Source organism: Haliotis rufescens, unplaced genomic scaffold, assembly GCF_023055435.1.
Source record: "Haliotis rufescens isolate VD_foot unplaced genomic scaffold, xgHalRufe1.0.p SCAF_11, whole genome shotgun sequence".
NCBI lineage: Eukaryota > Metazoa > Mollusca > Gastropoda > Lepetellida > Haliotidae > Haliotis > Haliotis rufescens.
Window position 1 is genome coordinate 23,533,727 of NW_025963791.1, and position 25,564 is coordinate 23,559,290.

Genomic DNA, 25,564 nt, shown 5'->3' on the forward strand with positions numbered 1-25,564 from the left:
ACAAACGGCTTCCATTGTGGATGGTTATTTGGACGGGTTTAACGGATTGTTGTGCAAAGATTCTAAGAGTGTTTATTAAGCACTTGTCACCTGCCATGTTCCATTGGCGGCCTACTATTGATAAAGCATTAGGACAGACACATGACTGAGTCCGCAGAGACAAAAGACTAAGGAGAAAATCATTCTGAAAACGGCCTAATTCTGACCCCTTTAAAGCCGAGTGACGTCGGTTTCGTCGTTTGTATACTACCCAACTTATGAAAGGGATATTTTTATATTTCCGAGAAACACCGAAGTGATTACAAGCCGAAGTTAGAAGATATAGAACATATATGCTTACATTTATCAATATCCTTATCGAAATATAAGATTGGGTGAATTTTAGACTTGTTATGTTTTAGGATATCACCTTTTAAAAAAAAACCTGGTCCATTAATAAGGTCAATACGAATCATCCCTGCCGGTACCCGTGAAGATCCGAGTTAGAATTGTCTTCAACAAAGCATGATTGTCTAAAGGGGCGACTAAGGGGATCGGGTGGACAGGCTCACTGACTTTGTTGATGCATGGCATTGTATCCCAATTGCGTAGATTCATTCTCATGATATCTGTCACTGGATTGTCTGGTTCAGACTCGATTATATACAGACCGCCGTCACATATTGCTGCGTACGGCGTAAAAACAAACAAACAAACAAACTCTTGAAATCACACATAAAATAAACGTAAAATGAATATATTAATGATACCCCACCGCCCCCGAGACGACGCAGGTGAACCCATGTTGACGAAGGCATAACCTTGCTTGACCAAAGACTAGACGTTAACTCATTTACGTCATACTTCGGTTGACGTAAGTTGCATACCTACTGAAGCCCTGGGGTGCGGAGGGGCGGTGGGGTATCCGAGTGGTTAAAGCGTTCGCTTGTCATACCGAAGACCCGGGTTCGATTCCCCACATGGATGCAAAGTGTGAAGCCAATTTCTGGTGTCTCCGCCGTGATATTGCGGGAATATCGCTAAAAAGCGGCGTAAAATCATACTCACTCACCTGGGTCGTCTGGGTTTCGAAATCGGACGCAGGCTGTAATTCCTCTTTGATCGTTGGTTATTCTTTAAATAAAATCCATAAGGGCACTGACGTAGAATTGTGATTTTTGCTTCAAGGTGATTGGCTAGTTCATGTAAGTTTTATTGTGGAAAGTCGCCCATATCGACGCATTGTCAGTAACGTCAACCGTGAACATGACGTCAACCATTTTTCATTGTGTCACATACGGTTTTATGTAATTTCGTTTGCTTGACTTCACGGGGGTTGGCTGAAAAGTTCTGATGCATAGTACATCCTTAACAGTTTGCATGTAAGTACAATACATGCCATGCTAAAAGGCAGGATTTTAACCAAATATACAACCAGTCAGCATATTTCTTCAGGCATCAAAGTGACTTGATGAAAATGGACGAAATTGGCCACCGCGCTGTCATCAAGCATCTCCCATTGAAAGGGCCAACCCCAATAGCCATCCAGCGGACACGGTGTCAACTTTAGGGTATGATGCTCCTTCCTTTGAATTTTTTGATTGGCATTACTTAGAAAATGACGGACGACAAAGTAGACACACTTTTATGGGTAACAACGCTTGCTTGACAGCGGTATAAGGATCTATAGAGAAAATTCACTTTTACAGTATTAAAGAAGTTGTTATCCATAAATTGTGTCTTGCTTGACAACGGTATAATGATCTATACCGAAACGTCACCTTTACAGTAAATAAAAAAAGTTGTTATCCATAAATTGTGTCTTGCTTGACAACGACATAAGAATCTATAGAGAAACGTCACCTTTACAGTAAATAAAGAAGTTGTTATCCATAAATTGTGTCTTGCTTGACAACGATATAAGGATCTATAGAGAAACGTCACCTTTACAGTAAATAAAGAAGTTGTTATCCATAAATTGTGTCTTGCTTTACAACGATATAAGGATCTATAGAGAAACGTCACCTTTACAGTAAATAAAGAAGTTGTTATCCATAAATTGTGTCTTGCTTGACAACGGTATAAGGATCTATACGGAAACGTCGCCTTTAGCAAATAAAGAAGTTGTTATCCATAAATTGTGTCTTGCTTGACAACGGTATAAGGCTCTATACGGAAACGTCGCCTTTAGCAAATAAAGAAGTTGTTATCCGTAAATTGTGTCTTGCTTGACAACGGTATAAGGCTCTATACGGAAACGTCGCCTTTAAACAAATAAAGAAGTTGTTATCCATAAATTGTGTCTTGCTTGACAACGGTATAAGGCTCTATACGGAAACGTCGCCTTTAAGCAAATAAAGAAGTTGTTATCCATAAATTGTGTCTTGCTTGACAACGGTATAAGGCTCTATACGGAAACGTCGCCTTTAGCAAATAAAGAAGTTGTTATCCGTAAATTGTGTCTTGCTTGACAACGGTATAAGGCTCTATACGGAAACGTCGCCTTTAAGCAAATAAAGAAGTTGTTATCCGTAAATTGTGTCTTGCTTGACAACGGTATAAGGCTCTATACGGAAACGTCGCCTTTAAGCAAATAAAGAAGTTGTTATCCATAAATTGTGTCTTGCTTGACAACGGTATAAGGCTCTATACGGAAACGTCGCCTTTAAGCAAATAAAGAAGTTGTTATCCATAATTGTGTCTTGCTTGACAACGGTATAAGGCTCTATACGGAAACGTCGCCTTTAAGCAAATAAAGAAGTTGTTATCCGTAAATTGTGTCTGCTCTGGCTCCTTCCATTGTCAGTCAAAAGATGGGAAGCGGAGTTCAAGAGGGGAAGATAGATGTGGGTGGTGGGGGACTTAGCACACGTCACACAGCCAATACAGTAGCCATCTGTCATGAGAGAGAGGAAAACGTGTTTTCAAGGCTTCTGACCCTCATGATCAGAAACGCTCGAGGTCAACCATCTCGCCAGAAAATTTACGTCGTTTTGAAGCAGACACAGCTGATTTTGTTGAGCGACTTGTAACCATGGGTATTATTGGTCTTGGGTTCACCACTTTTAACCATAGACTAAAAAACAGTCAAGGCAGTGGAAACATCTAACTTCTCCTACTCTGAAGAAGGTGAAGTCTATTCCATCATTGGATTTCTGGAATTCCACAGGAATCCTACTGGTGGTCTACTTCCCGAAAGGTCAGATCATTAATGGCTAATATCATGCTACTCTGCTGAGGCGAGTGCGTGAGAATATCAAGAAAACTTCACTAAAGGTGTGTTGTTCCACCAGGACAAAACACATGTGCACAAATCTGTTATCGATCGGTCTATCTCTTAAAATGATGTCTATCTCTTATGATGAGTTCCCCGTTAAAAAGTGAACTGATGCCGAACCCTCTTCCAACCACACATGTGACGTAATATGCCAGGCTGATATTACCACTTTGAATGGGCATCGATTTCAGCCCGGGTGGCAAGAAACTTAGAGTTACGTCCCTTGGTGCGTCGTCTGCTCGGCTCAGTTTCCCGTGACAATGTCTTCAAAACAACATGAACATGTTTTTACGGACATACAGGAATGTGAGATGTTTATGAATGGATACATTTTACAATTTGATGTTATGATATATGATAAAAAGCCCTCGGGCTGATATGAAGACCTCGGGTTGATATGGGAAATGACATGAAAACTACCATATAATAACATCAGCCAGTTGGTTCGCAGCAGACTCGTTGGTTGTGATCATGCTATCGCCCACCGGTTTGTGTGATCAGATTAATTAGTTTCAGGACGGCTAAATAAAGATATACACCTAACTGCTTCGTGAACAACATGCAGTCCACACCTCAGAAATCGATCTACAAAAGCCAGCTTTGACATATATGACACTTTGTCGGCAAAGGTAATCACCGTAGACACTTCATGCCCTGGGGCAGGAGTTCATGAATCACTCTTTGTGCAAACTTCAGGTTAGGTGGTGTTTCTCATAGGCCTATACGTAGCTCATGTAACGTGCACACGGTGAGTGTTTATGCATTGAATAAAGTAGGATCTGGCCATGCACTCAAAGGGCTGGGTACTTAAGCATAAGAGGCAGTTTCGATTTTGCAAGATTCCTGGGGTTAATATGTTAAAGTACGTGTCGTATGGTTCATACATGTAAATGTGATCAATAATAGGCCACGGGTGTTCCTTTCTTGCTAAAGACGTGCGTAATCTGTTATTCTGTCAGCAAAATAAGATACGAAATGAAAACAGAAGTTAGTCAGCTGAGATCACCCTCCCCCCACCCCCACCCCCCCACCCCAAAAAAAAAGAAAAAAAAAGAAAAAGAAAAAAAGAACGATTTTCTATCAAGGAGTCCTGTATGTTACCACCTAACGACGCCACTTTGAAATATCGTATGCGGTATTGATATTCTAACGAAACATTTGTTTTTGTACACAATGTGACATACTGTTTTTCAAATACACAAAACGGACATCGATTATGGAATGACGTTTTTTAACTGTGGAATGGAAAAAGGTATTCAAATACGTTTCAATTTCTGTCTCTGCGTCTTTGCATCACATGATGCGAACATCTGGATCATTTAGGGTAACATACATTGTTTTTGTAATGGTATCCCTGGTATCTTAGACATACATCATATTGAGATCAGTATAAAAGGGGTGGTTCTTTACTTTTCCCAAGTGTATCTATGATACACAAAAGAGGGTCTTACTATCCATGAAAGGTATCCTCCCCATGTTGTGTTTATTCAAATCACAAGGTCATGGTTGTTATTCTGTGAAAAGGTTATTTATGCTTAATGGAAAACTTGTCTCAGCTCCTAGTCAAGCCTGAGGAGTCCTAGCTAGAATGAGTCCCAAATACACCACACTTGTGCACCAAAGTGAGCATAGAATGGTCCCAATATATGAACTGCTATCATACTCTGAAGATGTAAATCGTTTTGTGTGCTATTAACCACTAGTGCCCCCACCTGAGATAGCTGCAACATTGGTGACTGCGGCATAAAACGACATACACTCACCAACGCGTATTGTTCACGACATGTCCACGAAGCTCCCGTAAAATGTTAAATTATTTTATTGCTGTTCAATGTACAGTAACAATGTGGTTTTCCACAAAGGAATTCCTAGTAATGCTGTTTATATTTATAGAACATGGACAAGACAAAAGTAGAAACCGACAATTGTCATTTTTGTATTGTTATGAAATTATTCAATGATTTGTTTATATGACATCAACTCAGTGTGGCAAAGCATTGGCATAAAGCAAGAAATTTTGAACAACGGAAAGTTATGCTAAACAATATGTATGACGTCTAGTTAAAGTAATCCTACTATAGCACAGAATACACATTGTCAAATGTTTCCAAACAAACACAAGTAAACAAAGTTAATATAAAACATCAACACAATAGAATAATCAGTCTCGATTATCTGCTCAAACAAAGTGTTTCTGAACATTCAAACATTTGGATCTGCATTCATCAGATTTTCACCACACATAATTTCAAATTTATCCATGGATTGAATTTGAAGAGGTTTTTCAAAGTAATTAGGCATCAAAGTTTCAAATTTAGTATTGGCACTAATTTCATCTGAAAAAAAACCTAATCTGAATCTTGTTGAGTTGTATTGCACAAATGTGGAATTATAAGGAAACGCATATGTGTCTCATAGCAATAAAGAAAACGTTTTGGAAGTGTTCCTGAGGTTGATAAAAACACACTCCAACATAAATGAATATTAACAAACTAACTAACTTACACTTAAAAAAAATAAAAAGGCTTCCAAAGTGGTCTCACTTTTCAGAGAGATTGCAATATTCTGATCAGCATTGACAGGCCACCCTTACAACAGGACAAAGAACAATAAGCTGATGTGGTGAGAGAAAATAAACCTTAGATACATCAAGCTGCATGACAGATGCCTGGCAAACAAGTTACAATACACCCCTGACCCCCGACCCCCGACCCCCGCCCCCCTCTTTTCAGGCTGCTCCAGCTCCCAGCCTCCACCCCTGTGTGATGTATGGGGTTCAGAAAGCCCTTCTAACAGCTGCTAGGGCCTCCTTGCACAAGACATCCAATCCTCCATCTCCACCTGGATGCAGAGATAATTACATAGTAAGCATGAGTGAGGGAAACTGAATTAACAATGCTTTAAACATTTTTCAGTCCTAACATAGCCTGACATTAATATAAGAAAATCTGAAAGAGACACAGATCTTAGATGTTTACCACTTTGTCATAAACCACTGACAGGGCATATGTAGACATATCAAGGTTCACAATCAGAGAATGATCTTGGATTGAAACTAAGACCAGTTGATCCTGGCCAAGGGGACACAACTCTGCACAGTAATTACTTGCCATTAGATCAGTCAGTCAAACATGAAGGATGGAAACAACACTGTCTTTCAGTAAGAGATAAATACCCCTTGACTGTTTGGATGAAATAAAGATTTAAGATTGACTTATTAAAAAGTACAAATATTAGTGGGCATTATAACCAAAAGAATCTTATTCTCTCAGAGAATCAAAACATGCACAACACTGACTTTATTGTAACCTACATTCATGTTTTGGATATATTAGTTTTTAAGAATATTTTGTTGTTGTTGCACTTTGGTACAGGGTTGCACAAGGTTACATTTTACATGTAAACTCCAAAGATAACATGACATCAGATAGTAAGTAGGTTATGACACATTGACCAGAATTTATAAAAGTAAAATTCTGGAACTAAACAGGCCAAAGATGGATGTACATTTTACATGGTCATGGTATATTATGACAGAGACCATGTACTCTGATTATGACTTGTTCAATGCTTACAGATGGCAATTCTGACTTTATACCAAGGTTTCAAAACACTGAAACACATGCATTTTCAACAAAACCATTTTTCTTTCCTATGTTTTGAATAGAAAACTGTCTTATAGCATGAAGAATAATTTTGCAATTCTAAAAGATATTTTGCAGTATCATTTGGCAAAATGTGTTACTGAATTAATTTTTTTTGATGCAGTAGCATCCATCAGGGACTGCAGGAGGAGACTTACCATAGTCCAAATCTCGGATGTCACATTTGTAAACTTGTTCTCCATTTACAAAAATGTTCACTGTGTTGCGGTCATCTATCTGGACCATTTCACTGCTGTGTCCATCATTTCTCAATACAGCTGAAACATGTAGTGAACATAACGTGAAGTTGATGACAGGAAACTGATCCAGTAACTTTAGCCTTCACATGATACAAATCATGATGCTGAATTATTCAACTTGTTTCACAGTGGGGAGTAAAGTAGACCTCTGTACCCTGCTTGCGGTTGACAGTAATGGGAGTCAGGGGTCACAATGGGATGTATTGTGTCAGTTAGACTTGCAAAAGTCTCTAAAAATATTATTAAAAAAGCATAAACAGTTTTATCTGAAAAGAATCATCAAATTATTTTGTTTCTATTAACTTGATTGAGACTTGTTAAATATGTCTCTATTTCAGGGAACACAACCAAGCTATAGGTAATTGGGTGGGTATGGACCTCATGGGCGGATACAGCTTTTTTGAAAAGGGAGGAGTGCACAATTAAGATCTATTTATTGTCTTTGGTGGTAATTTATAAAGAAATAAAGACCTGACCAGTAAATGATTATGGACAGACACACATGCTGATTTCAATGGTGCCACAGTATCTATAAAAAAAATACCCCCACAGTATATACATAAACAGTATCCTCAAAGTGTATATGTGAACAATATCCCCACAGTGTAAAGATGTATTTGTAAAAACAAAATTATAAAAAAAAGGCAAAAACATTTTCAAGGAGCACCTTTAGAATACAGTACCACAACTTCTCGTGAGGACGATCTCTGCCATAGGTCACATGTCTCAAAGACAAGCAACCAGTTTTTGTGAGAATCCGTCGGACGTGAACTCACGACCTTCGGATTGTAAGCCTGACAGCTAACCGACTGAGCTACGTCCACACTGTGAAAGAAAGTGCAAATTTACCTAGCCGTGCCTACAAAGTTACGAAACTGAACGAAAAGGGTGGAATAGGTGATGGACACTTACGAAGGTTATTGGTAGGCATGGTGTCTCGTGACTTTAGTCTACGGACACTTACGAATGATCCCCATGCCATTTGGCACACTCGTCCCATTCCCTAATCTACAAGATAACGAATTGTGAGGAATGAACCGATATGGCGCGAACTGAAAACAGCTCCAGGCGTCAGTCGTCGAACTCGCGAGTATGCGTGAATGACATGGTATTTAATAATTAGTCGGGTGGATTTTGTGACAGAAAAGTGTGGTAGGGAACACTGTAAGGATGATGTGGATAATAGTAAGGAACGAGGGAGGCATGAGCATGGCTAGTGACCAGACAACAGAGAGTTTGCTTTAGAATCAGTACTGAAAAAATGTAGCTGGTGAAATTGGCTTTTGTGAATGTTCCAGGAGTTTCCAGTAGCCAAAATATATTCGACACAAAACCATTTCATCCTTTTTACTCGATGTTTTTGTGTCAAGAATATTAGGAGCTGCTATTAGAATCTATAATAGCCACTAAACGGGTACCTAACCCAAATGATCATAAAGGGATGATTGATCCTAAAGGGGAGCCAAGGGCTTAGGATAGAGTTTGTGTAATCTAATAGCCACTGAACGGGTACCTAACCCTAATGATTTTTAAGGGGTGATTGATTGTAAAGGGGATCCAAGGGCTAAGGATGGAGTTTGGGGTAACCTACCCTAACACTGGCGACATTTGGATGTGTTCAGCGCCAATATAATATCCCTAATAAACTGCATTCTTGTGCATAATAATGAAAATTAATGAACCGAAAAAATAATATATGAATATTAGTTACCATTTATAACCATTTTAGCCACTTGAAATAAGAGAAAAACAAAATAAAAAACATATAAAAAATAAAAGTGGTTTCGTAAACTAGCACTTGCTATAAAATGTACCACCGCAGGCAATATTTAGTAAACAAATATTCAAAACTCTCAACACTGCTGGGCGTATTCAATGACATTGTGTGTAGAGATGATAGTTCACTGGGAGGAGCTTATGCACACTCGATGACCCCTGATGTCACAGGGCATTGTTTACCCGGTGTGAGTTGCAACAAAATACATTGTACGACAAATTACGTCATAGGGTATTGTCACGTGTTTGAAAAGTTTGTGGTACTGTATTCTAAAGGTAGGCCTCAGATTTCCTACAGAACACTGGAATGATGTTAGTACAGCTGTAGAGCAGTGTCACTGTACACTACATTGTGTGGTCCAGGCTAAGACAGCTGTTGTGTTGCTGGAAACAGTTCTGTGATATGGTAAAAGTAAAACAACTTTCATTTACTCATCCACTGACTGAAACGACACATTTGGGGATATAATGAAACAATGGTGAATCTAGGATACTCACTACGTAGACCTTCCAGTCTAGATTCTTTGTGGTCAACTATCCCACAGGCCTCGTAAGGGCCATAATGAATAAACACTTTGGCATGGGCTGGCATTTTCTGAAAATAACATTGGAATAAAAATATGAAATTGAAAATGTTACATCAGATTTACATTTATATACTTATTCTACCTCACACTATTTTGCCTTTCTTTTCACTTCATCAACAAACATATAACACATTGAAATAAACATCTAAAACAATACTCACAAACGTTTGTCACTTTACAACCTAAAACAGCAGGCAGCTCTAGTTTCTAAGGAAGCTTGTCAGACTCGCACTTAATGAACTGACAACTTCCGGTTTGTTGTCGTGAATTGTATCTTTCCAGTAAAATATCACGCTCGCTATTATTTATTTACACATAATTTCAATGTCTTTTAATATCATGTGTAATGGTCTGACATTCAATAAGAATTGTTTATAGGATATTGCGTATTATATTTCCGTTAACGCGGTCCTTCAAAATGGCGTCGAGGAGACTTTTTCGTCAGCTTCAGAAAGCGCAGAAATCAATTTTGAGGTAATTAGCCTAACAATAAAAGTTTGTTTGTTGAATTACAGTGACAGCTTGTGTGCACATATATCGTGAATGTGCCCTGTCATGGTACGCTTCACGACTAAGGCAAAAACTTGAATAATCGGTGCTGTAGTTCAGACTCTCTTCTTATCCTCTTCTGTTCATGTCACTCTTCAGCTATTCAGCCAAACATGATCGGCCAAGGTTAGCGGAGAGCCGCGAAGCGGTCCGATGTAGGGCCATGCCCTGAAAGTTGGACCCCATCGCGGCTCTCGGCTACCCAAAGCCAAGGTCTAACATGTGTCTAACAGTGTCTAACATTTAAAATTAGGCGTGAATGTGAGGCATAATAGCAAAACATGTTTGTCAAATACTGTGTGTGCATGCTTTGTGAAAATGCTGTCAATGATCACATATAAACGGTGGGGGATGATAAAAGGTAGCAGTTTACTCAAATTTCTGAGTGCAGCGAGGCACATTGTCATGATACAGGAATCACACTTGCATGACATTGACATTGATTAATAGCTCATTGAAAGTCCATTTCCATTTATACATTAAAAGATGACTATTATAGCTTTTTCACCCTTTTAGTATCATCTTCAGTTTTACAATGATGCAATTATTATCACTTAATTGCTCATAAGCGCGATAAAAAAAATGTGTGTTTTTTTTTTAAACTAATACTTTTTGAACTTATCCTATCTCACAATATGCATTTCTTCCTTCTCCTTTCAATCCTTGAGTGGAAACATCCTAAAACAAAGTTTCCAGCTTCTAAAAATATTTTGCCGGAACACCCCTCGCATAATCATATTCACCATCCAAACAAATGGGTCACTCACTACAATCCCATGCGCAGTGACCTAAGTAGTTTGATCACCCAAAGGCGTACATATGTATGTCTTGGGATCACCTGACACCCTATGCCACATCATTCTCTTTTTCATCACCACTGTGGAGACATTTAGTAGAGAATAGATTTTCTTTTTCTTAAAAAGAGTTTCCTCTTATTTGCTTCAACTTTTATACCATGGGAACAGATCAGTATAAGTGCCCAGCTTGCATGAAGTGCCTCGTCTTTTCATCTTGCAATCCACATAAACTTTGCAGTGACTGTCGTGGAGTTAGTAAACCTGGTCACCGATGTTCCTATTGTTCTCAGAAGAAGCTCTTCCTAATTACTTGCGTAAATGCCAGAAACATTCCATCGATAAAAGAAGCTTTGACGTGTCACTGCTAAAGCAACTGTCCTTTCCTTTGTCAAGTCAACTGTCAAGCAACTGCCGAAGTCTACCATCACATTTCCTTGGTTGAAGATGATGTGGTCTCCGACAGTTTTCCTCATTAAGAAATTCCTTAAAAAAAACATACCTTCATCACGTAAAAGTGCACCGCAAAGTCCCTGTTACCTATATTGGACAAACACACTGTTTTGGCTATAGACAACATGGACCCGTCTACAGTATTGAGTAACCCCTATGGCATTCTTCAACCATCAGCTGAAAGTTGCCTATATTCACCTCCATGGGATAGCACAGTTTTACCTGAGGAAGTCGTGTCATATTCTACAGCCTCTCTACAGGTTCTGCCGGTACTATTGCCCCGGTCTGGTATTGACACTTGACACACGATCTACTCGTCACCTACGAAGAAAGGAAGAAGACCAACTTAGTCGCTCAAAAGATCGACATGGGAATAATTGCTGATCCAAGGAGAGACAATCAAGGGATTGACAGCCAGAGAAGTGACACAAGGGTTGACATTCGTATGATCGACATTCAAGGGTCAACATTGCAGAGATCAATGTTCTAAGGATCGACATTCTTCAGATTGAATTTCTGGGAATCGACTGTCAGCAGATCGACTTCATTCCATGAAGAGGAAGTCACAGAGTGATCGACGTCTCACAATGATGATTACTCTGACTCTACTGATCGTCATCACTCAGCGGATCAACTCTGCAACCAAGAGCATGGTCTTTTCTAGTTCTGCCAACCACCATACACGATCTTCCGGCCCTCAACGTCGCCCTTATCAACATTCCTCCTGGGGCAAAAGTACTTACAGAGATCAAGGCTGGGGTCGACACCCCTCTCCCTCAGATCAATATCAACACATGCTCTATTATCCCTTAAAGCTTTGCCTAGCTGTTATGGGGATCATCGATACCCCTTTTACCCAGACTACAGGTAGATGTCAGAATATTATTGTTATACACCACCACAAGAATGACATCAGGATTGACATCTTCAGTTGGATTGACATCGACCCTCTTCTCACCCTCATTCTACCTCCCAGGGTGAAGCATCTGGACCATCACTTCCGCAGTTGATCGGATTCTCTGTCACCTGCTCCTGCACCTTGACCTCCTGTCATGAACTCTGCCCTTAATCACTTTGTGGGATCATTGAGATTAGCCTGCCCTATCGACCTCAGACTTTGAATTGCTTCTACTGTCCTTGACTGCGCTCTTCCAACAGTGCACCAGGCAGTCGACCCAACCACCATTATAGAGACTGATATACTCCATTGCTACATATACAGAGCTAGACAGGGATATTGTGATTCTTAATCCTAAGCGCTCATCCAACACTTCTATCATCGAAGACTGGGAACTGGCCCATCTAGACGTTACCATCTGGCGCACTGGTATCTACCATACTGTTGGCTACTGAGGCGGTAGCAATGTCCGTGGCCCATGCGAAACCATCAGAAGAAGCTCACATCAGAGGAGCCCTGGTGCTTATACATGACAAGTTCCGGGATGTTTGGACTTGATCACACATCTTTTAGGGGCCGTTCCCAACCTACGTCGCCACGGCCACCTCAAATACTGCCCTTGGTAAATCACCATAATGTCACTTATACCAGGAAGTTACTTAACATGTCATCAAAGAAACACCTTCAGGTTTCAATCTACCTCCACCCCCTACAGAAACAAGGGATCCCTTGGTTTTCAAATAGTATTGCAGCAAACCCTAAGAACTCTGGGATCACTGTTCTTTTTTAACACTGCAGTAACCATGTATGGATTGTCCTTGATGCTTGAATTCAAGCATGTGTTAAACATTCAACCTTATCATAGTAATTGACTCAACTGGTATGACATCAGATATCACTTCCGTCATCTTTTAATTTGCCAGGCAGAAAGGAGATCATCCTACTGTTCATTTTACATGAATTAGAGATTTAAAGATTCGGAATATGAAACCTATACATTTTTCAAATATGAAAAAGTCATGCTGAGCAAAATGACTGGTACAGACCATTGCATTAGAAACTCAGTATGTTTTTCTCTCAATTCATGTATTCAGAATGAAAGACATGATAGTCTTGACTGGGGAGTGATGTACTCTGTATCATCACTTTCTCTCAATAATTCCAGACCCATGAAGATCCGGGTTAGAATAGGTCTTCAGCAACCCATGCCTTTAAGAGGCGACTAACAGGATTGGTATTTCTGACGTGGTAGATGCATGTCATCATATCCCAATTGCGTGCATCAATGCTCATGATATCAATCACTCGATTGTCTGGACCAGACTTGATTATTTCCAGACAGCCATCATTTTGCTTGAATATTGCTGAGTGTTGCGTTAAACAACAAGCAAACAATAATGCCATTGGTCTTTACCATGTATACTTAACTCAGACATATCAGTAAAAAATACAACTGCTTCCAAGCCTTCATGCAAAAGATGAATCTTCATGGTCATAGTCTAATCACTGGTACCCATCTAAACATGAGAAATGCTGCATGAAAAAAGGATTATTTCTTCTTGGAATTGCAGAAATTGAGTGCTGAAAAAGGATCTAACCATTTCTAACACTATAACTGATAATATAGTGATATCTTGATTTTTTTTAAGGTGCTTGGTTTGTTGATGTGATAGTTCTTGCTGTGTATGTTTCAGTCCCGCACCAGTGTCTGTGAGCTTTGTGACAACACGATGTCTCTGTCAACACATCCAGCGCAACACAGGCTCAAATCTCTTTACCAGACACAGGCCTGTTTGGGGCACACAACAAGGTAAGGAAACAATAGTCATAACTCATTCAACAGCAACATATTCTTAGTCTATGATGTCTTTTCTTTAGTGATATACTTTGGGTGTTTACCATGCCTGAAAATCATTTGCCCTGTCTCCAGCCAGGACCATTACATTGGCTATTCCTAACCATCACTGGAGGTCCTGGTTCATGATCATTAATGTTTGTGACATAAGATGTACCCTACACACGTGACAAAGTCGATTTGACTGTTGAACAAGTAAAGTTTTGCACTAAAGTTCACCATGGACAAGGTGAAAATTCTACAGAAACTAAGTGAAATATATACACACTAGTATTTAAACACATTGTATATCACTCAATTGTCTCATTTGAGTGCAGTTTAGGATAGATTTTAAAAAACTTATGCATATTAGTCTTTCTAAATATGTTAAGTATTTAAGGTTTTCAATTTGTTGAAAACATTTGGGACTTGTGATTATTAGATTAACTGGTACTTTTACTGTCAGTCCACCGCTCTCATTTAACACTGATGACCACAGAATTAAAAAAGCAAGTGGGTCAGGCTCGCTCATAGTCATCGATCCCAATTGCGTGGATTGATGCTCATGATGTCAATCACTGGATTGTCTGGTCCAGACTCGATTATTTACAGACCGCCGTCATATAGCTGGAATATTGCTGAGTGCGGCGTAAAACAACAACCAACCAACCAATAAGCAAGTTGAAACAGATTGTGCCAATAAACATTATAGAGTAGCTTTCAAGTAGTGAACTCACAACCTATACCACAATTAGGCATGTAACTGAAAAAGACTATATGTATCATCATGATCATATTCGTGAGGGGAGACCCATGAAGATGAGGGTTAGAACTACATCAGCAACCCATGTTTGCCATAAGAGGCGACCATGCTTGTTGTAAGAGGCGACAAACAGGATCATGTAGTCAGGCTCGCTGACTTGGTTGATGCATGTCATCGTATCCCAATTGCGTGGATTGATGCTCATGATGTCAATCACTGGATTATCTGGTCCGGACTTGATTATTTACAGACTGCCCATCATACAGCTGGAATATTGCTGAGTGTGGCATTAAACAACAAACAAGCATACACAAGATGATGCTTATGGTATCATATCAATCATAGGTTTCTAAGAATGTTAATAATTTGTTTGGAATTTTTCAGCTCGGACAATGTTCATCCAGACTCAAGAGACACCTAATCCTAACAGCCTCAAGTTTATTCCTGGTGTGACAGTGCTGGAGTCTGGAACTTTCGACTTTCCTAACCCCCAGTCAGCCTACTGCTCCCCGCTAGCAAAGTGAGTTCTCCTGATGATTGATCCCAGTGGGGATTCTAGGGTAGAATTACTCCCCAGTACCATGCAGGATAAGAGAAGAAGGTATATAATGATAAGAGCAAAGGTTAGAGTGTGTGACCTGCCGGTCTGGGTGTCATTGTACCTTGATGCATGGGGATGATTCCGTGGTGTAGTGGATAGTGTCTGACCGGAGTGTGGAAGGTCGGTGGTTTGATCCCCAGCCATGTCATACCAAAAGACATTAAAAGATGGTACTTGTTGTTACCCTGCATGACACTCGGTATTAAGGGGCTAAAACAAGGGCTGGTCAGCTCAGAGTCAGTATACTATGTCTGAGTGGGGTATTCATGTGAATCTGCATCATGGTATCTCAGTGGACCAGCACTATAAAACTGTCTTGCCTGGAATAGTACAAGCAGCCACACACACCCACACCCACACACCCAAACCCCCTCCCACACACGCACAAAGGGACACGCGCACACACACACACACACACACACACACACACACACACACACACACACACACACACACACACACACACACACACACACACACACACACACACACACACACACATGGACAATGCTCAATGAGTGAAATAATCCTCAATAAGTGTGAAATGATCTGACCTTAATAACAATTTTCACTCACTCACTCTTTGTCCTTGTTTTGGGTTTAACATTTAAAACATGATAAGAGAAATATGTTCATTGTTCATACAAAGAGATAATATTTTCCTGGAACAATTGATTTGGGTTACTATTGCTTATCACCTATAGGATTATCAGGTGTTGTGATTAGCTTGCTTTTGGTTTCAGACAACTATTCAGGATTGAGGGCATCAAAGCAGTGTTTTTTGCAACAGACTTTATCACAATAACAAGGGTAAGAAAGAAAATACAAAAGTAACGAACAAATGAAAAAGGAAGAATTTAACATGTGTTTTAAGGCTACAGCAGAGTCACTATTCTTTGAATTATGTTTTCCTTATCTGTTGTGGATAATGTGTCACACCTTGTCCTTCACAGATAGAATATGTGCAAGGTTGAAGCCCTACAGAATTAATTATTGAGACATGATCTAGATCACATAATTATGACATCAATCAATATTAGAACATCAATCTGAGCAAAGGCCTTTTGAGGGTTTTTACATTCTTTGCCCCATGTCCATTTTACATCATGTTAAGTATTTTCTAATCTGAACATACATCATGTACAGATTTATATTAGCTTAGCTTACAAGACATGCAGGGGCACGGGTCGCCACAATTTGCTGTGCAGAGTTGTGTCCCTTGGGGGGCCAGAAACCTGATTGTAGGTTTGAATCCCGGTTCGTCCCGATTATGTTTCTAGGTTTGTCAGCACCATACCTGTGCTCGCGGTGTCAGTGAATGGGTAAACGTGTAAGACCTGCATCACATTGGGCTTTCCTCCCACATTAAGCTGACATGCCATGATATTACGAGAATACTGTTAAAAGCGGCATTAAACAGAATTCACTAACTCACACACTCCCTCACTACTAGACATGCTTGACCAAAATTTTTACTGTGCTTGAGAGTTTCAGATTATTGTCTATGATGTAAGACAGAAATATTCTGATAAATTTATGATCCTGTTCATGTTTTATTTTCAAATATCTTATGCATTCCTAGAAAAATTCACTGTAGGTGTAATGCATGAATAGCTGCTTAGTCTATGCTGTGTCACTATCATCATGTGTTCATTAATCTTCTACAGATTGATGAAGATGTGGAGTGGGGAATTTTGAAGCCAGACATCTTTGCCACCATCATGGACTTCTTTGCTTCCAACCTTCCTGTTCTTACAGATGAACAGCCCTCCTCTGATACATGTAGGTCCTAGGATGTAATGGACTCTAACCAGTGTAAATCAATACACACAGAAATAGCAAGCAGTCAGTATAAAGTAATAATCCCCCGGTGTGTATACAGTTCACTCACACCCCTTGTAATTATTACACTATGAGTGTCTCCACAGATTGTATTGTACAGGATTTTGACCTTGAGGTTGAAGCTGGTAAAATCCTGTACTAGTGACACAGATCTATCATTAACTGTATATAAGTTATGGACTTAATATTTGTACTTATCCTGTCTCAAACTATGCATTTCTTTCTTCTTTCGATCCTATTTGGAAACATGCTTGATCAGTTTCCAGCTTCTAAAAACAAATCATCCGAACACATCCCAACATCACCATGGTCATCACCCAAACAAATGGGTCATGGACTGTAACCCCGTGCATGGTGACATTCACGACCTGATCATGTGAATACCCCTGCCACATTATTCTCTATCTCATTGCCACACTGTGGAGACGTGCACCGAGAGTTCAGAGAATACATTTTTTTGCTGGATTTCCCTCCAACATCATTTGGACTTTACATATATTTTGGAGGGAAGATGAGTACAGATAAGAAACCCTGCACGGCCTGAAGCCCTCACTCAGTGTTTCTTGCAGCCTTACCTCCAGAGTGCGATTGCCAGGTCTCAATATCCCTGTTGATATCTCTACTTCCACATCTTCTGTGGTGGCTGGTCACATCGAATTGTTGCACGAGAGTCTCTTTGCGGACATTTGTCCTGTCTCAACATCTCCTTGCCAATGCATCCACTGTGGGTTGGGGAGGTGGCAGGGCGCTGGTCCCCCAAAAGAAGCAGCTCCTTATCAACAACTTCGAGCTCAAGGCAGTCATTCTGGAGGTGTCCCATTGGGCAGAGCTCCTTCACCTCATGATCCAGTCAAACAATCTGTCGGTTGATTGGTATATAAACAAGATGGGCTGCGACAAGTAGACGTTGATCCTGTCGCTGTCGATCGACTTCTGCTGGCTGATCGACTTCCTGAACATTCAGGTTTCAAGCGAGACATATATCCGGGATCAATGACGTCATAGCCGAATCCCTATCCCATCCTGAAAGACTGCCTACACCCGATGATCTTCCTGTGGATCTGCCAACTTTACTCAAGCCCAGACGTCAACCTGTTTGCATCCAGGTTCAATTCTCAGCTGTCCCGGTTTGTCTCTCCCATCCCTTACATCTTTGCCCTGACCGGTGTTCTGCCTTGGGTCCTTCAGAAAACTGCATCCACCAGCTTCCTGAAGCTGATTTTGGTTGCGCCCTGTTGGCCAACTCGGGGCTGGTTCACAAAGTTGGTACAGCTCGCAGACAGAAGTCACTACTTTCTTCCACTGCGGGACGATCTTCTCCTTCAACCTCACCCTCCATCTATGCATCTATAGAGGTCCCTTGTCGCCAAAGGGTATGGAAGGAAAGTGGCCATGACCATCATGGAGGCTCACTGTTCCTCTATAATCACAAATGGAAAGTGTTTGAGGCCTACTGTTGAGCTCATGACATCACCAAACCCACCACTTCTTCTATGCAACAGATCGCCAACCACTTCCATCATTTATGATTTTCCTGGAAGCTTAAAGGGTCCACTTGGTTACCTATTTTGCTGCCATCAACACTGTCATTGCTACTACAACTGGTTCAGAGATATTTACAGTTGCTGTGCTACAGTTCCTCATTTGGTCCTAAAAGTTAGTGGACCTGTCATCCCTTTCCGGACACCAACTTGGGATCTCAACATCATTCTCCATCATTTGACTTTGGCTGAATATGAACTGCTTGATGACAAGGATTTTGAGTTGATCACTTTCAGAACCATCTTTCTCCTGGCTCTTGCGACTGCTGCTAAAGTTAGTGAAATCCATTCTCTGGATGTTAACAGGGTCCAGTTTGAGATGTTACAGAAGGGGAAGGTTTTTCTGGGCCTTCGTCGGGATTTCTTTTCCCATCCTGTTGCTTGCATCCATCTTGAGCCCTGAGGGCCTAGAAGATACCTCTTTATGACCTTGAGGCTGCGAGACCACTTCGGAGACCCTGGAAGAGACCTTTCATCCCTTTTTCTGCAGCAACCACAACGGAAGCCTCCCATTTTACAGTCTCCATTTGGCTTCGTTTGACCATACTGCGGGCCTTCACCTTCGCTGGATTGCCCACCCCAGTAACTGCACCCTGCAACTGCACCCTGTCCGCCATTATGGGAGGGTGCTTCTGGAAGTCAGATACTTCATTTCCCACAATCTCTGTGACATCTATGTTACAGATGTCCAGAGTCTTCAGCAGTTCGGTCCCTTGGTTCTTGCACAGCAGGTGTTGACTGCATGCCAGCGCAGATAGTTGATATGTGTACCGCTCCTGTCTGTTCGTACTACGTATCCAGTATTTACAGATTAAATCGCAGAACTGTCACTGCTGTGTGCATTGTCTTTTTATTAGTTGGGCTCCCAGACTGAGTACCCAATCGGAGGGTAGGATCAATCGTCTGAAGAGAGTTTTAATAGTCTCCCAAATCCTTACCTCTGCTTTATGCATGTGCTACCTGATATTGATTTGAAGATGGATGTTGTCGATCCTTCCTCTTCTTATCTTAGCATGCTTCAATGTCTCTGGTGTGATTGATAGTTCTGACGATGCGTTTAAAGAGATGCCGAGCTAGCGCGCCCTATTGTCCACAGGAAATAGTGGTCTGACCTGTCTTGAAGAATTGATTGGCTGGAGACCCCTTCCGGATTGATGATAAGTCGTACACTGCTACCCTGTGGTTCATGTAACGTTGTCATTCATGAAAACATGTTACACATATTATACCTGATTTCATGCTTTTATGTCCAACAAACGTATAGTGTGTTTCCCTGCTCACGAGATCTTGTCCTTGTGACACGTACATGGGATAAATGCATTGTGTGAGATAGGATAAGTTTAAAAAATTGTAAAATTTACATTAAATTGTATATTTATATACTTATCCTATCTCACAGGACCATCCCCGCATCACAGCTCCACTAGCCTGTTAGCTCTGAGAAAGAGAATGATGTGGTAGAGGTACTCAGATTATCAGGTTGTGTAGGTGACTATGCACGGGATTACAGTGTATGACCCATTTGTTTTGTTGGTGACGATGGTGATGCTGGGATGTGTTCGGGTGATTTGATTTTAGAAGCTGGAAAACTTTGTTCAGGCACGTTTCCACATATGATTGAAAGAAGAAGGAAGAAATGCATAGTTTTTGATTGGATAAGTATATAAATATACAATTAAGTGTAAGATTTACAAATTTCTGTGACATCTTGTTGTGTGACATTTAAATTTATCATTTATCGGCCACCTGACTGTCAGTATGGAAAGTCAAATGGGTCAGTTGCGACACGACAAGTAAGTGGCATCTCCAGCGTTAGAAATTTGCACTAGTCCTATAGTCCTTACCAAACTGCCCAATAGTAAAGGTATCCTAAGGACTAGTAGAAATTGGCCCATTTTAAGGGTTTTGCTATATGTTATTATTATAAGGACTAGTGGACAAAAACTAACCCTGATCTCATCGACTAGCCAGCTGACTTGTATGGGTCAGATTGTATGTCAGTGTTCCTGTGAGAGTGAAACAACTTCTTCATCTTGTAGCAGCCCATCCTGATGATGATGAGACAGTGTTGATGATCAAGGAGCTGCTGGACACTCGCATCAGGCCAACAGTGCAGGAGGATGGGGGAGACATTGTCTACATGGTACGTTGTCTTGTTCTACCGATGGACACCATGGCAGCCATAACGAAAATGCCATTTGCTCCTACATCAGTGTTAATCAATATACAGTTCTGTGCTGAGATTAATGGCCCTTCATTTTAATGATATTTATATCAAACTGTTTCCATTGATTTTATAAGTCTCTCATAACCTCTGGGTGGTTTCTGTACATTATTTGTAACCTGTTTAATGCCAAGGAGAATGTAATCTGCTTGATACAACTGTACAGAAAGTGAGACTTAAATAAACTACCCCTCCCTCCCTCCCTCCCTCTCCGTCTCTCTCTCTGCTGTCTGTCTGTCTCTCTCCATCTCTCTCTCTCTGCTGTCTGTCTGTCTCTCTCTATCTCCTTCTCTCTCCTCTCTCTCTCGTGAATTGAATATGGCGAGATTGGTTAGTATTTGAAAAGGACCTCTGTAGATACATCTTCAATTTTCAATATTTCATGGTCTTCTTTGGAAAAACATGTTGTATACACTGGTGTATACGTTGGTGTATACAGTGGTCTATATAACACTAAAGTATTGATGATACTGTCAGTAATTACTGTTATTTTCCAGGGTTTTGTTGATGGCGTTGTGAAACTGAAGATGCAAGGGTCGTGTACGAGTTGTCCCAGCTCAGTCGTCACACTAAAGAATGGGGTACAGAATATGCTGCAGTTCTACATACCTGAAGTACAGTCCGTGGAGCAGGTCAGTTGTAGCATACATAGGCTGTTGCTGTAAGGTGTGGGAACTTTCATGGTCTCCTTAGCATGTTTAGCTCACCTGCCCTGATGGGTTATTTGAGTACATGATATGGAAAGACAGGCGTTGCTATCAGTATGAAACTTATCACGTCTCAAGGTATCAAGAACTGTTGATGGATTGAGCTGATATTTTGTTTTGGTGTATCTTCTTATTGGTCGGATCAAGTTTTGAGTAGCATCTGAAATCTTTAATTCACCATGTTCATTATGCCCATGAAGCAGCCTTCTTTTTGTTGCATATTTACATTAGTTTACCTCTGAAGAAGTTATATTAATGATGTTGAAAAATCTTTCCAAGTAAAAAGCCAATGATTCAAACACTCTGTCATCTTGAAAATAAAGTTAAGGTCAACATTTTCAACAGCCATTACTTATGTACACAATAAATGAAGCCTTTCTTGAGATGTCTGGCTGACTTAACACAGGGGGATGTACAAACAGACAGCTGAATACAATGTGCCCATCTTCACTTGACAAAAATATTATTTCTTAGGGACAATGTATTTCACAATGTTGAACATTTTCTTAACTTTGTTTAGCAATAAGGCATAATAGAAAATTTATTTCCATACAATTTGGCTATTTATTTGCTTTTCAGATTTGCAGAATCAACAAATGTAGAATAAAGTTAAAATCTTGAGAACAATCATTTTCTCCTCCTACTGTGTCTATTTTTTATCAGGTTAATGTGAGAAGGGTGGTTTCATGCTAATGTCTTTTGAAAGAAATTTTTCCACTATAATCTCTTTATTTAAACAGAAGTTATTTTGATATTTCTTTACCAATGACCCTATGTTTGTTTGTTAAAGGTAAGTAAACAAAGCAATGTAAACAGATTCTGCAAGGACACTTTGAATGAATTATGTAATTGTTATAGTGTAGCTGATGAGTAATGGGTGAGCAGGATCATCGTACCATGTCTCCCTTTCACATACCCCTGTCTTTTCCAGGTTGAAGATGAAGCTGATGAAATGGCACATAGTGAACTGAGGAAACTGGAAGAGAAGATTGGGGAGAAAGATTGAACATCCCCAGGTACAGAAGGATGAAGAGAGATCTGTGTGATGAAGGGATGTGATTGTGTTCTAGATTGATTTTCAGAAGCAGTGTTAGAACCTTGAGGTTTGCTGCTGTATCTAGGGACCTGCAGAATCTATGCTAGTTAATATTATTGTTATGACAGAATCCTTTGACATGTGAAAAAACTGTATTTAAGGTGTATATTTGGAATATTGATACCTCATTTATACTCAAAGCACTGGAATTGTTTTATGTGACATAGGAAAGAGTGAAAATCTTTGTTTGTGTGAAAGTATACTAAAAGGGGATTGGTTGGTTAGTGTTTGACCTGATTGTGTGTCATTTCAACAGTATGGTGTGGATAATGCTATCAACCGCTGGTGTGTCTAATCCTGATTTAAGAGTGACATACGTGTAATATTGCTGACTGTGAGAAAAGACAACATTTACTCACTCTGTCCTTTTCTTGACAAAAAAAATGAAAGAGAGATGAGAGATGATAAAAAAGAAATTGTTATCAATTTGTAAATCCATAACTGTTGTGTTATTGCAGAAGAATGTCTAAATGTCTATCAGTGTTGGCAGATCAACACTCCTACCCTTGGTTCAAGAATTCTTAATTACTTTCTTTCTTTGCACTTTGGTGAGAGAAAACTAAAATGGGGATCTAAATGCATTACCAGACTGTTATTGTGTTATTATACGCCACTGGCTTATGTTGTTGTTCACACTACCAACCTCCGATCCCGTGAAGATCCGGGAATAGGTCTTCGGCAACCCATGGTTGCTATAAAAGGCAACTATGCTTGTCGTAAGAGGCGACTAACAGGATTGCTGACTTGGTTGATGCATGTCATTGTATCTCAATTGTGTGGGTCGATGCTCATGGTATCGATCACTGGATTGTCTGGTCCAGACTTGATTATTTACTGACCACCGTCATATAGCTGGAATATTGCTGAGTGTGGTGTTAAGCAACAAACAAGCAGAAACACACAGACAAACCTGGGATCCCAATTGCATAGATCGATGCTCATGATGTCGATCACTGGATTGTCTGGTTCAGACATACAGCTCAAATATTGCTGAGTGTGGCATTAAACAGCAGTCAAACGCACAAATAAACTCAGTAAAAATAGTTAGACAAAGATGTTCTCATTGAAACACATTAAGCTTTTAGTAAGGCTTATAATTAAATTACTAAAATAAATTGGCTTGGCCTCACAACTTAAAGATATAACCATGAGAGAAAACAGTGGAAGCCCTCTAGGTATAATTATAAAATAATGTTAGTATTTGTTAGAAGTTTATCATGGTGTATGGTGAGATTTTGGTTGCAGTGAAACTCATTGCAAGAACTATGTCATATGGAACCTACAATGCTGTTTGTATATGTGTTATTACATGTGTTGTATGTTACCATAGTTAATACAGGAATTTGTTGATTGAAATAAATACCCCTCTGTGAAGAAAGAGTTTGTGGTCAATCTGCTCATATTGGACATTTATCTTTAATGGTGAACTGTGGCTTTGCATGGAGATTTATAAAGCTATAGTTTCCAAGACTTTCAAAGACAGACATTTTTAAGTAGTTAAATTTCAAGGAAATGGCTAAATGATAAGCAGAAGGTTCAGTGCAATATAGCATTATACAGATATGTTAGCTTGAGGTCATGTATCAGTACTGAACTATGCAAGTGTATATATGGAGAAGATGTAAAATCATATGAAACTTAATTGTTATATCCCTTGTGGGGATTGCAGGTTAGAATTAGTTCCCAGCAACCTATGCTGGGCGTATGACTTAATCTTTTAGGAGCTCAGGCACAGCATGGATCGTTGCCCTCAATATCAGTATCAATCAGTTGATTGTCTCTTATCCAGGTTTGATTATTTACAGACTGCCATCATATAGCTGCAGCATTAAACAACAATTACAGTGAATACACAATGCCATTTAGAAAGATGTTATATTTGGGATAACACTTTTTTAGTAAAGTACAGATTCTCGTACTATTTTTGGTTGAGTCACGTCCCGGGATTCGAACCCACACTTGCTAGAGTGAGGCACCTTATCGCCAGCAAACAAAGTCAGTGATCTAACCCACTAAAGCCGCCGAGGCTTCCACAAAAATGAAAGTCCGACAACTGGTAGTCTAGATCACGTACTTTGAGTACCCCTCTGACAAGTGTAAATTGGCACAGCTCCCATGGCCGAAAGCTATGAATACACAATGCCATTTAGAAAGCGGTCAAATGTAGCCGATGTTATATTTGGGATAACACTTTCTTAGTAAAGTACAGATTCTCGTACTTTTTTGGGTTGAGTCCCGTCCCGTCCATTCCACAAAATCTGTTGCATGCACTGTTGTCTTTTCATGGTGAGTTAAAGGGATAACAAGTTGAGTGCGCCCAATTTCCAACAATTTCTGCTCTGTAGATGGTGTGTGCATAATACACCCATATGCTCTTGATGTTTCTCCCCAATCAAAGACATACCATGAACCCCCAACGCCAGAAATACCATGTCAATAAATCCATACTGAAGTACACAATTTAATCCTGTTATTACACTAACATTATATATCTGGTTATAAAATGTGTTCCTTGTATATCTGGACTTGTGTTTGTAATCTATTTTATTAATTTGATTCAAAATTTCATTCAATATTGTTTATGACCTGTGAAGATCCGGGTTAGAATAGGTCTTCAGTAACCCATACTTGCCGCGACTATGCTTGTTGTAAGGTGCGACTAACAGGATCGGGTGGATCGATGCTCATGATGTCAATCACTGGATTGTCTGGTCCAGACTTGGTTATTTACAGACTGTC

General features: G+C 40.0%; 2 protein-coding genes across 2 annotated transcripts; one reads left to right on the top strand and one right to left on the bottom strand.

The window, feature by feature from the left end:
• Positions 1-5,964: 5,964 nt before the first annotated feature.
• LOC124132801 (UPF0728 protein-like) lies at positions 5,965-9,768 on the bottom strand. Its single transcript, XM_046496927.2, has 4 exons — positions 9,685-9,768; positions 9,435-9,531; positions 7,059-7,178; positions 5,965-6,097 (listed from the first exon to the last, which is right to left on the bottom strand). Exons 2-4 carry the CDS (start codon positions 9,526-9,528, stop codon positions 6,033-6,035), a joined length of 279 nt encoding a protein of 92 aa, XP_046352883.1. The 5' UTR covers positions 9,529-9,531; positions 9,685-9,768; the 3' UTR covers positions 5,965-6,032.
• Positions 9,769-9,922: 154 nt separating this feature from the next.
• On the top strand, positions 9,923-24,203 carry LOC124132800 (NFU1 iron-sulfur cluster scaffold homolog, mitochondrial-like). Its single transcript, XM_046496926.2, has 8 exons — positions 9,923-9,997; positions 13,912-14,027; positions 15,199-15,334; positions 16,159-16,225; positions 17,083-17,197; positions 20,838-20,941; positions 21,520-21,654; positions 22,661-24,203. The coding sequence occupies exons 1-8, from the start codon at positions 9,942-9,944 to the stop codon at positions 22,733-22,735; spliced, it is 804 nt and encodes a 267-aa protein (XP_046352882.2). The 5' UTR covers positions 9,923-9,941; the 3' UTR covers positions 22,736-24,203.
• The last annotated feature ends 1,361 nt before the right edge of the window (positions 24,204-25,564 follow it).

Excerpts from the sequence above, each read along its gene's own strand:
- LOC124132801 (XM_046496927.2), bottom strand. The coding sequence starts at position 9,528 with ATGCCAGCCCATGCCAAAGTGTTTATTCATTATGGCCCTTACGAGGCC. Across the intron at positions 7,179-9,434 it reads TAGACTGGAAGGTCTACGTA|CTGTATTGAGAAATGATGGA; the intron begins GTGAGTATCCTA and ends TACATGTTTCAG. Across the intron at positions 6,098-7,058 it reads CATCCGAGATTTGGACTATG|GTGGAGATGGAGGATTGGAT; the intron begins GTAAGTCTCCTC and ends CTCTGCATCCAG.
- LOC124132800 (XM_046496926.2), top strand. The coding sequence starts at position 9,942 with ATGGCGTCGAGGAGACTTTTTCGTCAGCTTCAGAAAGCGCAGAAATCA. Across the intron at positions 9,998-13,911 it reads GCGCAGAAATCAATTTTGAG|TCCCGCACCAGTGTCTGTGA; the intron begins GTAATTAGCCTA and ends TGTATGTTTCAG. Across the intron at positions 14,028-15,198 it reads TGTTTGGGGCACACAACAAG|CTCGGACAATGTTCATCCAG; the intron begins GTAAGGAAACAA and ends GGAATTTTTCAG.